This window comes from Rhyacophila brunnea, unplaced genomic scaffold (genome assembly GCF_057557595.1).
Source record: "Rhyacophila brunnea isolate RB1 unplaced genomic scaffold, BYU_Rbru_1.0 scaffold_2, whole genome shotgun sequence".
In the NCBI taxonomy this organism is placed as follows: Eukaryota; Metazoa; Arthropoda; class Insecta; order Trichoptera; family Rhyacophilidae; genus Rhyacophila; species Rhyacophila brunnea.
The window spans coordinates 40,128,745-40,143,158 of NW_028232859.1; the positions used below are offsets into that span (position 1 = coordinate 40,128,745).

Consider the following 14,414-nt stretch of genomic DNA (forward strand, 5'->3'; position numbering starts at 1 on the left):
AAGGACGCTCGATATTTAAATGTTAATAAAAAAGGTGTGTGTGAGATATCCACTCAATTTTTTTTTTATTTGAAAGAATATTTTATGACATTAAGTATGGAATATAACGTCGTTCAAATGTCCACCGCGGTTTTGCTTGGTGGCACGTATTCGGGAGGTCCAATTTTTGATGACTTTGTCGCATAAATTTGGTTGAATTTGCTGTATGGCGTTCGTTATGTTAACTTTAGGGCACCAATTTGTGGTTTATTCGCTTAGACATGCGATTTAAGATAGCCCCAGAGGAATAAGTCTAAGCGATGGTGCCCACAGACGCGTCGGGCGCGCGAAGTCGGCGAATGCAGTGTTTATTCATAACCATAATCACACGTCTCTTCCCGCGCATTACCCTTCACCTATGTTATAAGCGGCCCAAGCAGCACAAAATAAATACTATTACAGCGCCTCTCATAACAAAGCAATAAAAATATTATATTATTTCGGGGCTTGTAATTAAAATTTACGATGACATTATTCAACCAGCGATAAACTGAACACGCAATAAAATAAAACAATGACTTCTCTGTAATTAAATAATTGCTTTCCGCCCGTCGATCGACGATGCCTCGCGCAGCATGTTTTTGCTCGCTGTGTTCAATGAATGGACTCATTGTATTTTCTTTCATTCGTATCGCCGAGAAGCGGTGATTCGCGAAAAAACGATGAATGCGTCGCCATATCCAGTGGGCGCTGGCGTATTTGATTACGTTGTATTTTCAATGATTTATGCGCCACTTGTAGAAATTTTGCGCGATTGCGGCGCCCGACGCGTTCTGTGGGCACCATCGCTAAGGCGTTAAATCGCACGATCTCGGTGGCCAGTTCACGCCGCCGCCGCGCGAGATAACCATGCCCTCAAATCGCTCGTGCAGAATGTCCATCGTGGCATGCGCTGTGTGGCACGTGGCGCCGTCCTGTTGGAACCACATGTTATCGGTATCCATATTATTATCCATTTTAGGCCACAAGAAGTCGCTTATCATCGACCAGTACCGCTCGCCGTTGACGGTTATGGCAATGCCAGTTTCGTTTTGGAAGAAGTACGGACCGATGATTCCGCCCAGTAGCGCACCCAGGGGGGGGGCCAGGGGGCCTTGGCCCCCCCCAAAATATGAAAATCATCAGAATGATTTTACACATTGAAATCGAAAGCCAATAAACTATACCTTGGGCTTAGACAAACAACACGGCAAAAAATGATTTGTAATTCTCCAGCACCCTTTTTAGTAAAATTTCTTAGATTTTAATTTCTAACACAAAAATTTCGAAACACCAATGTCAGGTTTTTTTAGAAACCCGTTCCCTAATGAAATTCTCGGTGTCCACCCGAATTCCGGAGTGGTATAGGTCATGGCTGGGGAGGGTTGACAGGGCTCTAACCTGGGGGCCCGGGCTGTGGGGGGCCTGGCGTGTCGGGTTGACCAGATAAGTGAGATAAACACACATCATAAATTATCCTTAATAGTAAAAAAAAGTCGCCTGCGGCGCTATTATACTTCAGGTCTATGAACATTTTAATTTATATAATGGACCAATATATTTTCTGATTATTATGTGTCAATACTCGACAGCTCCATTATTAAAGTAGATGTATTGAAAATCGCCAATAATTCAATGTATAAGTACCCTCAATTTGAACTAAAACACAATTTGAAAAACGTTAATGTAGTATTTCACACTGCCTTTAATCTAAGCGGTGGATAGGGGGCCCGTCAAATACCCTAACCCAGTGGTCGGCAAACTCATTAGTCAATAGAGCCAAATATCAACAGTACAACGATTGAGATTTCTTTTGAGAGGCAAAATTCTTAAACTTAAATTATATACGTAGGTAGTAAGTAGGTAAACTGCTAATTTACTTTAGTTAAAGTTTTAAGTCCTAATTAAATTATAGGTAGGTACACTGAATAAAACTGAATATCACACGTAATAATGATCTTATTTATTAATAAAAATTAAATTGTAAGTCAGGTATCCATAAAATTGAATCATGACAATGTGACAAACTCAATGTGAATAATGGCCTTGCATCTCCTTGTAAAGTTTGGGTAAGTCAGGTTCGTATGTTGTTGATTTAATTTTAAGCACGATTCCAGGTTATCATCAATAAATCGATTTCTTAATTTACCCTTGATCTCCTCTCTTGGAAATCTTTTTACTAACCACAAAACTTGCAATATTAACATTGTTGACAGATTTTATTCAGTACCTAATTAAATACAGAACTTTATTTTTCTTGACTCTTCTCCTCAGCTGCTTTCTTCCTTGCATCATCTACAGAATATTTAGCGCAAAATTACGAGTTTTTAGTTGTATCTTTCTAAATTGCAATGCGCCAATTTTTCCCGAGACATAAATACAGGTCGGTAAGCCATTTAAGTTTTGAATAAACGCGAAGTCTCGGTCTATTCAACATTACATTTACGGTTATCCTCTTCCATTTTCTTTGCTTCTTCTTTGTAGCCATGTCAAATATGGCAGAGAGCATCTGTGGCAGAGCCGCACTCAAGGGGCCAAAGAGCCGCAGTTTGCCGACCACTGCCCTAGCCTGAGGGCCCGTTTCAGGATGTGGGGGCCATGGTGTAGGTACACCGAGTGCAATAGACAAAAGACCGATAAGCGAGATATTAGGCTGTGTTGTATTGAGTAGGTTGTGTATAATTTAAATGCAATAATACTTTTTTGTCCATTTTCGATTAATATGTTGAAACCTCAATATTGAAAAACCAAAAATCTACGACAAACATTCGTCGAAAAGAACGACTACACCCACTACGATGGTGGTGTAAATCAAAAAAACATTTTTTTCGGTGAAATTCGGCATAAATATTGTAGCTCTCTAGACCAGTGTTCCCCAAGCTTTCGACATCTGTGTACCCCTTCTATAATTTTCGTAACACTGAGAAAAATGCATACAAGTACTTTAATAACAATCAAAATATATTTATATATTTCTTTTGTAGTACATAAACAAAATAATAATAAACGACGAATAAAATTCATTCATAATAAAATATAAATCAAAGTTATATTATAAAAAATAACATTCATTGGTAATCAATTTTAATCTGAGGTCCGGTTTCACACCCGAAAGACTGTTCCTTTTTTACGTAATGTCTACAAATGCTGAAAAAGCAACTTCACATAGATATGAAGTTGGAAAAGGCAATATGTATTTCAGGAATGTCTCTGTTAAAACTGGATACACATATTGCATTTGCAACCTAAATGATGTTTAAGTACACTCCTTATATTTATTTTGCAAGAATCCGTCTGAAGTTAATAATTCCAACAATTGCTCTTCTTCCGCATGCGATAAACCTTCTAGCATGGATATTGTATTAATGCTTGTTGCACCAGGCGTAGCCATAACCCGGTGCAGCGCACACCCCCACCAAACTCTTCCCGTACCGCAGGGGGTACGCGTACCACACTTTGGGAAACACTGCTCTAGACCAAGCGGGTAGCACAGCCGATATTATTTAAGTAATCTTTTAGCATACTAGGTACACATGTCCAGCATGGTCGCTGTTCACTTCCAATCCGCCAGTCGCTGATGACACGCTCAACGGTTACCACAACTATGCCTCCAATTTAATAAAAACTAGGAGAAACTGTACAAATATATCGCCGCCGTGTATTGTGAAAATATCTAAAAATATTTAAATGAAGAAGAAAAAGAGCCTATGGGACTAATTTACATTTTCCTCCTTGGGCCCCCCCCAATAATAAATCCTGGGTGCGCCACTGATTCCGCCAGACCAAAATCCGCACCAAATAGTGACTTTTTCGGATGCATTTGGTGCTGGTGTATCTCGTGTGGATTGGTATCGCCCCAAATCCGACAATTTTGATTTTTGACAACGTCGAATAATCTACTCGGCATGACGGTTGTGGCGAGGATAACAGTCAGGGAATGGGACAACTGGGCGCCAGGACAATTGGAACCAATAAACGTTTGTTACGATTTTATACAAAAAGTAGACGAGGAATTTCTACCATTCTATCTACCACTTAGTAGTTTTAATTCATTTTGCTCTTAACATTATGTTTTTATTACGGATTGAGAATAATCATACCTGAGACATTGTATAAAAATAAAATTACTCTCTTCTCGTTGGAACTTAAACATATGCACAAGTAAATCATTATTTACGTAAAAAAAATATATATGAAGGCATAACCTAACTTTATAAGTACATAATAATTATGTCAGCTAAGTTAGTTAAGATTAGATTGGATTTAATTGATAACATGATAACTCTTCTGTACATCTTTTTGTATATTAGAAGTAATAATAATTACCCATATCAACTAGATGCTTACATATTTTAAGTAATTCAGAAGTAGGTATCTACACTTTGCTTATTTTAGTTTGTGAAGTACGTAGTATATTTTTCTTACTTTCTCTTATTTATTTTTGTCGTATTATCTTCTTTTAACTACAAGTTTATATTCTGATCCAGTCATTGTATACGTATACCTACTTAGGTAGGTACAGCTAGTATTATTATTATTAACTATTATTTATTATGTATTATTAAATATTATTGATTATGTCACATTATGTATGCTAATACACGCTCTCTGTGTCATGCATAAATTTATTTATGATTCATAATTATTTCGAAGGAAGTGATTCGGTCGTGTGGGAACAATAGCCATGATTTTATATCTACATAACATTGTTATTAATCCTAACATCCGCGTCAATATCTCTTATTATAGTCTTGCATAGTTCTCATAAAGATAAGATGGTATACCTAGAAAAACTTGTTTTTATTCTCATGATACATACCTATCTGAAAAATAATTCACCAATAAATTCTGTAAGGATTAACGACATCTTAGAAATCATTGACTCGAAAAGCAATTCATCAATCGCTCAATTTTGATTAGGATCCAAAATTATATTAATGTATTTCCTTAGTCTTCTTGAAAATCGTATTGTACGAGTACCTAATCAAAATTTACAGAAACTATAAAACATAGATTTATTAATATAAATTATTTAGAGGGTTCTAGGAATCAATTGGACTGTTTATGCATTTATAAACCAAGATAAAATTAATGGAATTAGTGCAATAGTTTGGCGATAGTTTCAACCTTTTATGTAGCATCACGAATCTAGGAACTGTCTTTCTTAACTCGAAAACTTACAATTCACATACCTAACTGTTTTCATGTAGGTTTCTATAAAATACATTACAATATAGAAGTGTTATTTTTCTCTTTGTAAGTGTGTAAGTATGTAGTTATATATCAGTGTTGGCTAACCTATGGCACGCGTGCCGGAAGTGGCACGTACGAAAATTAAGCTGCGATTAATTATTATAACGATTAACAAATCCAATTTTTTGTACATAGTATTTCCAGACTTCTCATTTATATTACATCTTTCCGTTCACTTATAGGTACATTTTTAAGCTGGCAACACTGCCATTAACAGTATTGCTATTGCTTGTTGTCTTGCCTAAAACATAATTGCTAACAATTGATAACCGTTCAGTGATGGGGAATATATGAAATAAGCTTGGTAAAATATTCCCACGATCTCTTTTAAAATTTTGAAAACAAGGAAAAACATATCTAAATAATAAAATATATGCCTTCGGTTAGAAATATGGTGGACAATAGAACCTCAAGATCTCAATTATAATTTTTAAACATTTTCAATAAACCTCTTAAAAACCTTATTTTTTCGGCACGTCAGAGTCGATAAATAATATTTGGGAAAATTTGGCACGCGCACGTAAAAAGGTTCGCCAACCCTGTTATATATTATACTTTTCTCACACTCGGATTGGAAATGTTGAGCGTTGGTCCATTGTACCTATGTCAACTATTACTTTTTCTTCTTTGGAGCCCGGGATGAACCTTAGCCGCCTCAAACTCCTCGTATATCTGGTACCCTGCTCTTCATCCCCAGTCGGTCACTCCCAACGCTCGCCAATCTCTCTGTATACTGAGACTCATTCACTAATAAGTATGAGTACCTTCGTACTATAATAAAACCTACAATATTATTTCGACGTTATTATTGTTATAATTTTATCAACAAAGAACCTATTGCATTTATTGTACTTTGACATCTAATTGCTTGCTTTTTATTGACAGGTGATGAGGTTATAACTGTAAACGGGGTAGCAGCATGCGGCCTGACGCATGCCCAGGCTGTCCGTCTGTTCAGAGACGTCCGCCGCGGCGACGTGAGGCTCCAGGTGCGCCGCAGAGCCTCTTCAACACCTGCGCAGACGCCGTCAATCACCCCCGCGCATACTCCGACAATCACCCCCGATGGATCGCCGCCTCCCAGACCAAGTAAACCGCCACCCAGGTGACGGGAGACTCCCTAATCAAAGTGTTTAACATGATTAGGAATATGACTGCTTATAGTGCTTGAATTTTTATCAAATAAAAAGTGGAAAAGTGAAAATATAACGATTAATATTAAACTAAGACAACATATTACTATTGTAGTAGAAAGTAGATATTCATAACACTTTGGATTACTATTATGTTACAATTATTTTATTATGAGCTTCGGGTCTGTTGTTTTTTTTTAAACTGATTTTGTTTTGGGTCATTTAATACAATATAAATAATTGTTTTCTAAATTATAAGTAAATAAAGTAACTTCATTTCTTCCATAGTTATGGAAAACAATGTCAAAGAAACTTAACACAAATAAAAAAAACTATTAGAATATAAGCCACATCATTAATATCCTGGTCTGCTTGTTGCATATTTTATAATATTTTGTTGTGCTTACGGAATAAATTAATATCCATTGTGAAATTTATAAATAATAATATAACTTATAGGTACCTATGTCGTGTAATATTAATAATATGATTGTATTATATATTTTGTCATACTTATAAGATTAAGCCACCAAAGAAAACACAGTCAAAACAGAAAGATTTTACTTACAGTTATGTCCAATGCAATTCGACATAATATTGCTTAGACGAATATAAAAACAAAAAAAAAAGATACGAATGCTTGCAAAAAAAGGCTTGATTGCTTCGCCAAAATATAACCGCTTATAATTTATCAACTTACTTCTAATAAATCGCTTTGAGATTTGATACACAATATTCGATGCCAGCATACTTAGATATAAATATAAAAAAACACAAAAGTATTATAATATATACAATATTATATTTATGCTACTCTTTTTAACACTACAACAACAGGCCACGAGGTCCAGTGTCAGAGGTACCTACATTCGTATTGTATTTTCACGTAGTACCTAGGCATTTTGTCAGAGTAATTAAATACATACAAATAAATATTTTATTAAATTCATATAGGTGCACACAATTAGCAATTACTACAAATACTTAGTAAAGGAGGCGTCTTTTCTGAAGATTATTAGGAACCTCGTAAGGCCTTGGACCTTGTCCAGATGGCACGTGTCATATCGCGCTTTACGCGCGAATACCAAAAATGTACTGGGCCCATATAACGCGTTTAATTTGACAGTGAAACAGCCAGGTGACGTAATTAATTTTTGAGTGGGCATAAAAAAACAAGCGCGAAAAAAAAGACGTGAAGAAGTTGGGTTGGGACACACGGTTCCTTTGAGATGTTTATATTTCGTGATAACTAGCAAGATATATTTTCGGCAGTATACAAGCTAGATGACGTAATTTATTTTGGAATAGCCATAAAAACTCTTGCCTAGAGCGCGAGGCGGTCGTAATAATTCGTAATAATAAACGTCGCGTTGTCGATAGTCTCGCGATGGCGTACACTTGTCGCGCCAGAGATGACACCCTGCGAGTGCATGTAGATGGCACAATCATTTCACTTGTACACTAAGAACGTGCGACTTGTTACGCGTGCGCATTCCAGGTACATTTGACCTGATTGAGCCGCCCACATGCACTCGTAGCGTATCATCTGTCGCGCGACAAGTGCAAGCACTCGCTAGATTCTCGACAACGGGACGTTTATAGCCATTTCAAAATGAATTATGAACGCCTCGCTCTCGAAACGACAGTATTTTGACCATTTCAAAATAAATTATTACCTAGCTTGTACACCTATAGTAATATATCTTGCCAGTATTAAATTAATTAAAGCGAGATATTAAATCTCAGGAGCCGTGTGTTACGACTGAGTTGCAGTCTTTCTTCATGCACTCACGCTTGATTTTTTTTATGTAAATTACGTCACTTAGCTTGTTCACTGCTAAATGAAACGCGTTATATGGCCGCAGCACATTTTTGGTACTCGCGCACAAACCGCGATGAGACAAGCGCCATCTGGATAAGGCCTAAATGATTCATTACATTACATAGACATCTGGACAAATCGGCATCTATGTATTTACAACATGTATATCTTATTCTCAGCGTAATGGATGCCTGATGATAATACAATGCTTATTGTATGTACCTAATCAAAAAATAAATCTACAAACATTGCAATAAGGGTGCAAATTGAAAAGTTTCGTTCTGTTAATGCAATGGTGCACCCCAGTTTTAACCCATGGCCCACTTTTCGAATGATAAACATTTAAAGTAGGTACCAATCAATAGAAAATCTTTATATTATTAACACAATAATATAATAAATTGACACCCACGTGACTATATGGCCCGTTTCAGACGGGACACCGGTGTCGCGCTCGATATAATATAGGAGGCCTTTGTATTTGAATAAATGGGCCTTTGTATTATATTTCAACGCGTGTCCGGTACACTTTTCCGTCAGCCGCTACATTCTCAAGCCGCCGATACACTTGTTTTTTTTTTAACGTAGCCAGTTTTATGTTCTAATTTATATCGCGAAATTATGCGTTGACACATTAGCTCTGGGGCGTTCATAATACAAAGACCCCTTTATTCGAATACAAAGGCCTGCTATATTATATCGAGCGCGACACCGGTGTCCCGTTTGAAACGGGCCTATGAAGCAAGTGACTTTCGATACAGTTCAAAGTGCTTGTTGCAACATGATGCACTGATGTGTTTACTATTTGAAATGTTGTACGTAAGTTAGTGTCCATAATTATTGAGTAAATTTAATCAATTTCATTTTTACAGTAAATTAATTAATAACGTGGCCGATTTTTGAACGCTTCGTGTTTTATGTACAACGTCAAAACGTAAAATTACCGGCGCATGAAAATTGCATGCTATGCTTTCAGACATTGTGAAATCCACGCTATTTTTTAAAGAGGATTAATATTATTTAATAAAAATTTAAACAATAGCAAATTTTTCTGTGCTTATGTAGGTATGTGAGATTCTTGATTAGGGATAAGTGGATTGTTATATTTTACGCATGGCAATACTGATTATAAATTAAGCCATCACGCGAATCATTTTTAATTTTATACGCAATACATTATTACCAACAAAAAAAAGCTTTATCTTCATAAGTTCTTGCTTAGAAACAGTTTTGTAACTGTTAATAACTTACCAAGAATAATTTATAATAGGACGTATTATTATGAGAGATGTTTTAACACTATGTATTTATTTGATGATTAAATATGATATTTGTAAAACTGTTCCAAATTATTTTATTTCTAACATTTATTTATCTAATTAAAATAATATGGCTGTACTGGTATTCCTTTAGTTACGACCTGACGACTTTTCGACATACGACATTTTACACTTTTTTTTCGACTAAATCAATTGTTATTGATTGAAAGTTGTGAAAATATTATTTCAGTTAAATTATTTACTATTTGAATGGAACTCGACTGACGACCTAAGTACAGAACCGTAACTCAGACGTAATTCAAGGAATATATGTACCTTCTAAAAATGTTTATATTCTACATGTAGACTAAGTATGGTATAACAGTTAAGATTTAAAAATTAATGTAACATACTTCAGACTGTTATAAACCGCATCTGCCAAAAGCCGCTAGTATGTCAACACAACTTCACATTCACTGAATCATTCAATTCCATAAATTATGAAATGGACAAACATTGGCAAGACAGCCAATTATTTTATAAATGGATGGTATTACTACATACCTACATTGGCCATCATTGACACATAACATGGTCGACTTGAACCGGAACCAAATCATTCACATTTATATAGAATTTTATTTATAACTGTTTAATTACTATAGATATTAATAATATATGCAGTCGAGTCACACCATCATTATTTAGAATATTTTAATGAACAAAAAATCGCAGAAGAAGAAGCATGCCAATTAGTGCAGGATCCCATAGACTTCTCGTATACATAATATGCGGAACGCATTCTGACAATTGGAATAGGTTTTAGGGGTCACCAAGATATTTAATGTCGATGTTGCCAGGCGATATTAGTGGTCAATTTTTTTTTATTGAGGTTTTAATTTTTTTTCTTATAACCCACCAAAAATTGTTCTGAATTCTTCAATAAAACCAAGACCGAATCAGGGATTGATTGAAAATGCAATAATTGTACCATGCCATCGGCATGGTCGTAGACGGTTCGTCCCATTTGAAAAAAATAAAATAGCGGGTAGTGCAATGTGATCAAAATTATCGATTCTTAGTATCCTCCATGGCTTAAATTATTTTATTTAGTAGCATTTTTGTATAAAATCACCCAGATTGGTTTCTTTACTATATCTATGCATATGACATTAGTTTTAGTATTATGGTTAATCCAGAAACAGCGTAGGTTGCATATATAGGTGGGTGAATAAATTAAATAACGATAACCACTAACCACACTAAGTACACATTTTTATTAAAAAAAAAGAAACAACAAGTCAAGTGTTCAAACTGCTTTAAGTAAAGTATCATGATCACAGTTTTTACAAACACTACTTACACATTTGCACAATGATATACATGTCAAAGCCATGTCTTATTACTACATGATAATGTACGGCAGTTAGAATTACATATGCATGCGGACCAAACACATTTATTTCGATACTAATGTACACATTCAACAAAGCATGTTTATATGATAATTATTTAGGTTATGGAATTGACTTTTAACTTATTGAAAAGGGCTCGAGATTACAACATGATCTCTTCCAAAAAAAAGTTTGGAGAAGTTATATTTTGAATCGGATGCTTGATAGCTCGGTTGATGGGCGACTAATCTCTTATTAGGTGTAAGAATGAAAAAACTACTATGTTAGCCGCTTTCGCTGGAGGGCAGCGCAAAAATCAAACTGGCTGATAGTTATACACGGTTATGGAATTGACTTTTAATTTATTGAAAATGAACTCGAGATTACAACATGCTCTCTTCCAAAAAAAAAAAAAAATCTAGAGAAGACATATTTTGAATCGGATGCTTGTTGAAGGACGACTAATCTCCTATTATGTGTACTAATGAAAACCCACTATGTTAGCCGCCTTCGCTGGAGGGCAGACAGAAATCAATCTGGCTTTGCTTTGGTCAATCACGATTACAATAATACATCGGTTCACATATCACAGATATATTATTACGACGGTAACAGTACATACTTTGTATTTAATTGACATAACTTGGAAATGGAAAATTGTTTACCCAATATTATCTAGTTTTAAGACAAGATAAATAGAAACCCGTTTATACGTGGCAATAATTCGCCAAATATGCAGTAGTATTTTTTCTTATCCATTGTTATTTTCATTTGGGTTATTAAACTTTGCGCGGGAAATACGAAATGCCTATGTTCTAACCGCCATTTTCCATTGTTTATTATGTCTTGCAACCGCATCAGATAATATATTCCTACCGTTGGCAAAATTAACGTAATATTCTGAGAAATTTACCTCGCAGATATTTTCTTTGAAAATCTGGTGAAAAATAAGATTATCGATAACATCATCAATGCTAATCTAATATCTACTAGCATAGCCAATTATTCTCTAGACTTTCTTACATGCACAACCCCACATACCTACATAGATTTCCATTGTATATAAAAAGTGTACCTACTAGGGTTTGCAATTCCACATCCGCTCGATTTTGGCACACTGAATTTATGTAGGTACGTTCCAACTAAGTTGGATATTTCCCGAGAAAATCTCAATCTCGAGATTCGTGATTTTCCGAAATGATGAAATTTTTTATTCTCGAGATTCGGGATTTCAAAAAAAGAATTCTCGAGAATTCTCGAGATGTCGGGAAATTTAAAAAATAAACCTTTAATAATCCTAAAATCAGTGTAAAAACAGACAAATTCCAAAAAAAAATGATTTTTTTTTATTCATGTAAGAAGACAAACAAAATTAAAGTAGGAAAACAAAAATAATTCAAAACTTATTAAAATAGAATTTCAAAAAACACAGACTGACAATCGCGTACGCTTTTGAGACACAAAATTCTCTGATGTTGCAAAAATTGCGCTCATTTTGAGTCGACGTTGGCTTTTGCCCCGATCAGTCTTTGATCGTTTTGTGTTTTCTGTCCACTTTTTTCATATGGAAATTCATTTTTTCAATTAATATTTGAAAATAAAGAAATCCCGAATCCCGAGAAAAGATTCTCGAGATCCGGAATTTCCCGAAATGTTAAAAATTTCAATTCTCGAGATTCGGGATGGAAAATCTCGAAAATATCTCGAGAATTCCCATTGGGAAATTCCCGAAACCCAACTCTAGTTCCAACCTATTCATATATTTCTCAAACACCTATCTAAATTAAATAATATTTTGGTACCAAAATTAAAAAAAAATAAATCAAAATGTCATTCAAAAATTGTCTAATTCCGTGATATGAAATCGAAGATTGAAATCCTTGGTGTATCGTGTTTTTTTACTGTATTATTTTTTATAACATACCTACCTACGTATATTTTTTTCCGTATAGATACAAAGAAAAACGTTTTAATTACCTACATTAGAAATATAAACTGATTATAATGGATGATACGAGTCTCTTTAGAGTGGGTGTACCTAATACATATTACAAATTAGGTCTTTGCTCTGGATCAAACACACATTGAACAACAATGTGGAGTTTTAGATAGACTCGCTCCCATAGTTTCTCGAAACATAGTCGGGCACTATGGTATTGCAACACAGTAAAGCGAAATAAAGGCTTCACCTTTTTTGCGTTCATATATTTATGGATTTTTTTGTGCCACATAAATTGTTGGATATTAGTAAAACCAAAATCTTCAAACAATGCGCCACATTCAGTCATGATAATAAGTGCTCTAACAAACGATCATTAAAATATTTCACTTCCCATTTACTTGGCGAAATTATACAGTTTGGACTCATTTCTCCACATACACACTGATTACTTTTTTGGCACAAGTAACAATTAACAAATTTTTAAATAAGTAACAATCTTTTTGTGCCGGTTTGTTTTTTTTTCAAAGATACGAGTCTTCTCCGTGAGAAAGTATTCACTTACTTAACGTGATATTAAATAAATGGGTCTTCTTTATTCTTCAAGACAACAAAGACCTCTCGGGTGGTAGGCACGCTATGATTTAGCTGAGGATAAAGATTAAAGACTTTGTTCTTCTTGGCCTTCTATTCCAGTATAAAGTTCTATCGATAAAGCACCGCAAACAATGTATGCAGATACTAGATAATTACATGAAATGAGAATGTTGTTTAGATTCAGTGACAATTTTATTTTGATGACATCATTTTATGTCTCACAGTGTCTGATCTGTAAGTTTAAAAAAATCTCCAATCTTTTGACCTCTTTCTTTGTCAAACTCTACTCAAGAAGAGAGGTCTTCAAAGTTAGTTAATTAAGATGATTATAATATATAATATGTATAAGATGATTATAATATGGATGGTATGTATGTAAATAAGTAAATATAAATAATGTAAATGTAAATAATGTAAGAAATTTCAGTGATGTAAAATTCGAAATTTTTTAATACGATCTAACTACGCTATACATAATAAGGGATATTATAATGTCCCCCACAAGGGGGGGGTGACAGGGCTCTAGCCTGGGGGGCCGGGCTCAGGTAGGGCCCGGCGTGACGAGTCAACCAAATAAGTAAGATAAACAGACATCACAAATTTGCTAGAATAGTTTAAAAAGTAAAAGAGGCGGCTCTCGTGGTGCAGTGCGTAAGGCGCTTGCCTTCCACCCGAGAGTTCCTGGGTTCGATTCCCGGTCAAGACAACACAATATTTATGTGTTTTTCTCAAAGCCTGGGTGTTTGTGATTGTTCAAAATTACTAACAACCACCTTGTACGAAAAAGCAAGGATATGGTTATTAATAATTCTAAAAAAAAAAAAAAGAGTTTAAAAAAGTCGCCTGCGGCGCTATTTTCATGCAATGCTATTATTAATTAAAAATATATGATTGTACGATGCAATTTTTTACTCTATGCCGACACTCGGCAACTCCATAATTGAAATGGATGTACATATTAAAAATATAAAAAAACGCTAAAAATACACCTTAATTTTA

At 34.9% G+C, this 14,414-nt stretch overlaps 1 protein-coding gene across 2 annotated transcripts in view; it reads left to right on the plus strand.

The window, feature by feature from the left end:
- Positions 1 to 9,568, plus strand: part of LOC147072311 (uncharacterized) — a 54,297-nt gene extending 44,729 nt beyond the window's left edge. For both annotated transcript variants that reach the window (XM_085947450.1, XM_085947451.1), the window contains exon 5: positions 6,157 to 9,568. In XM_085947450.1, the coding sequence (XP_085803576.1) occupies positions 6,157 to 6,380 (224 nt within the window). In that variant the 3' untranslated portion in view covers positions 6,381 to 9,568. The remainder of the gene's footprint in view (positions 1 to 6,156) is intronic.
- The last annotated feature ends 4,846 nt before the right edge of the window (positions 9,569 to 14,414 follow it).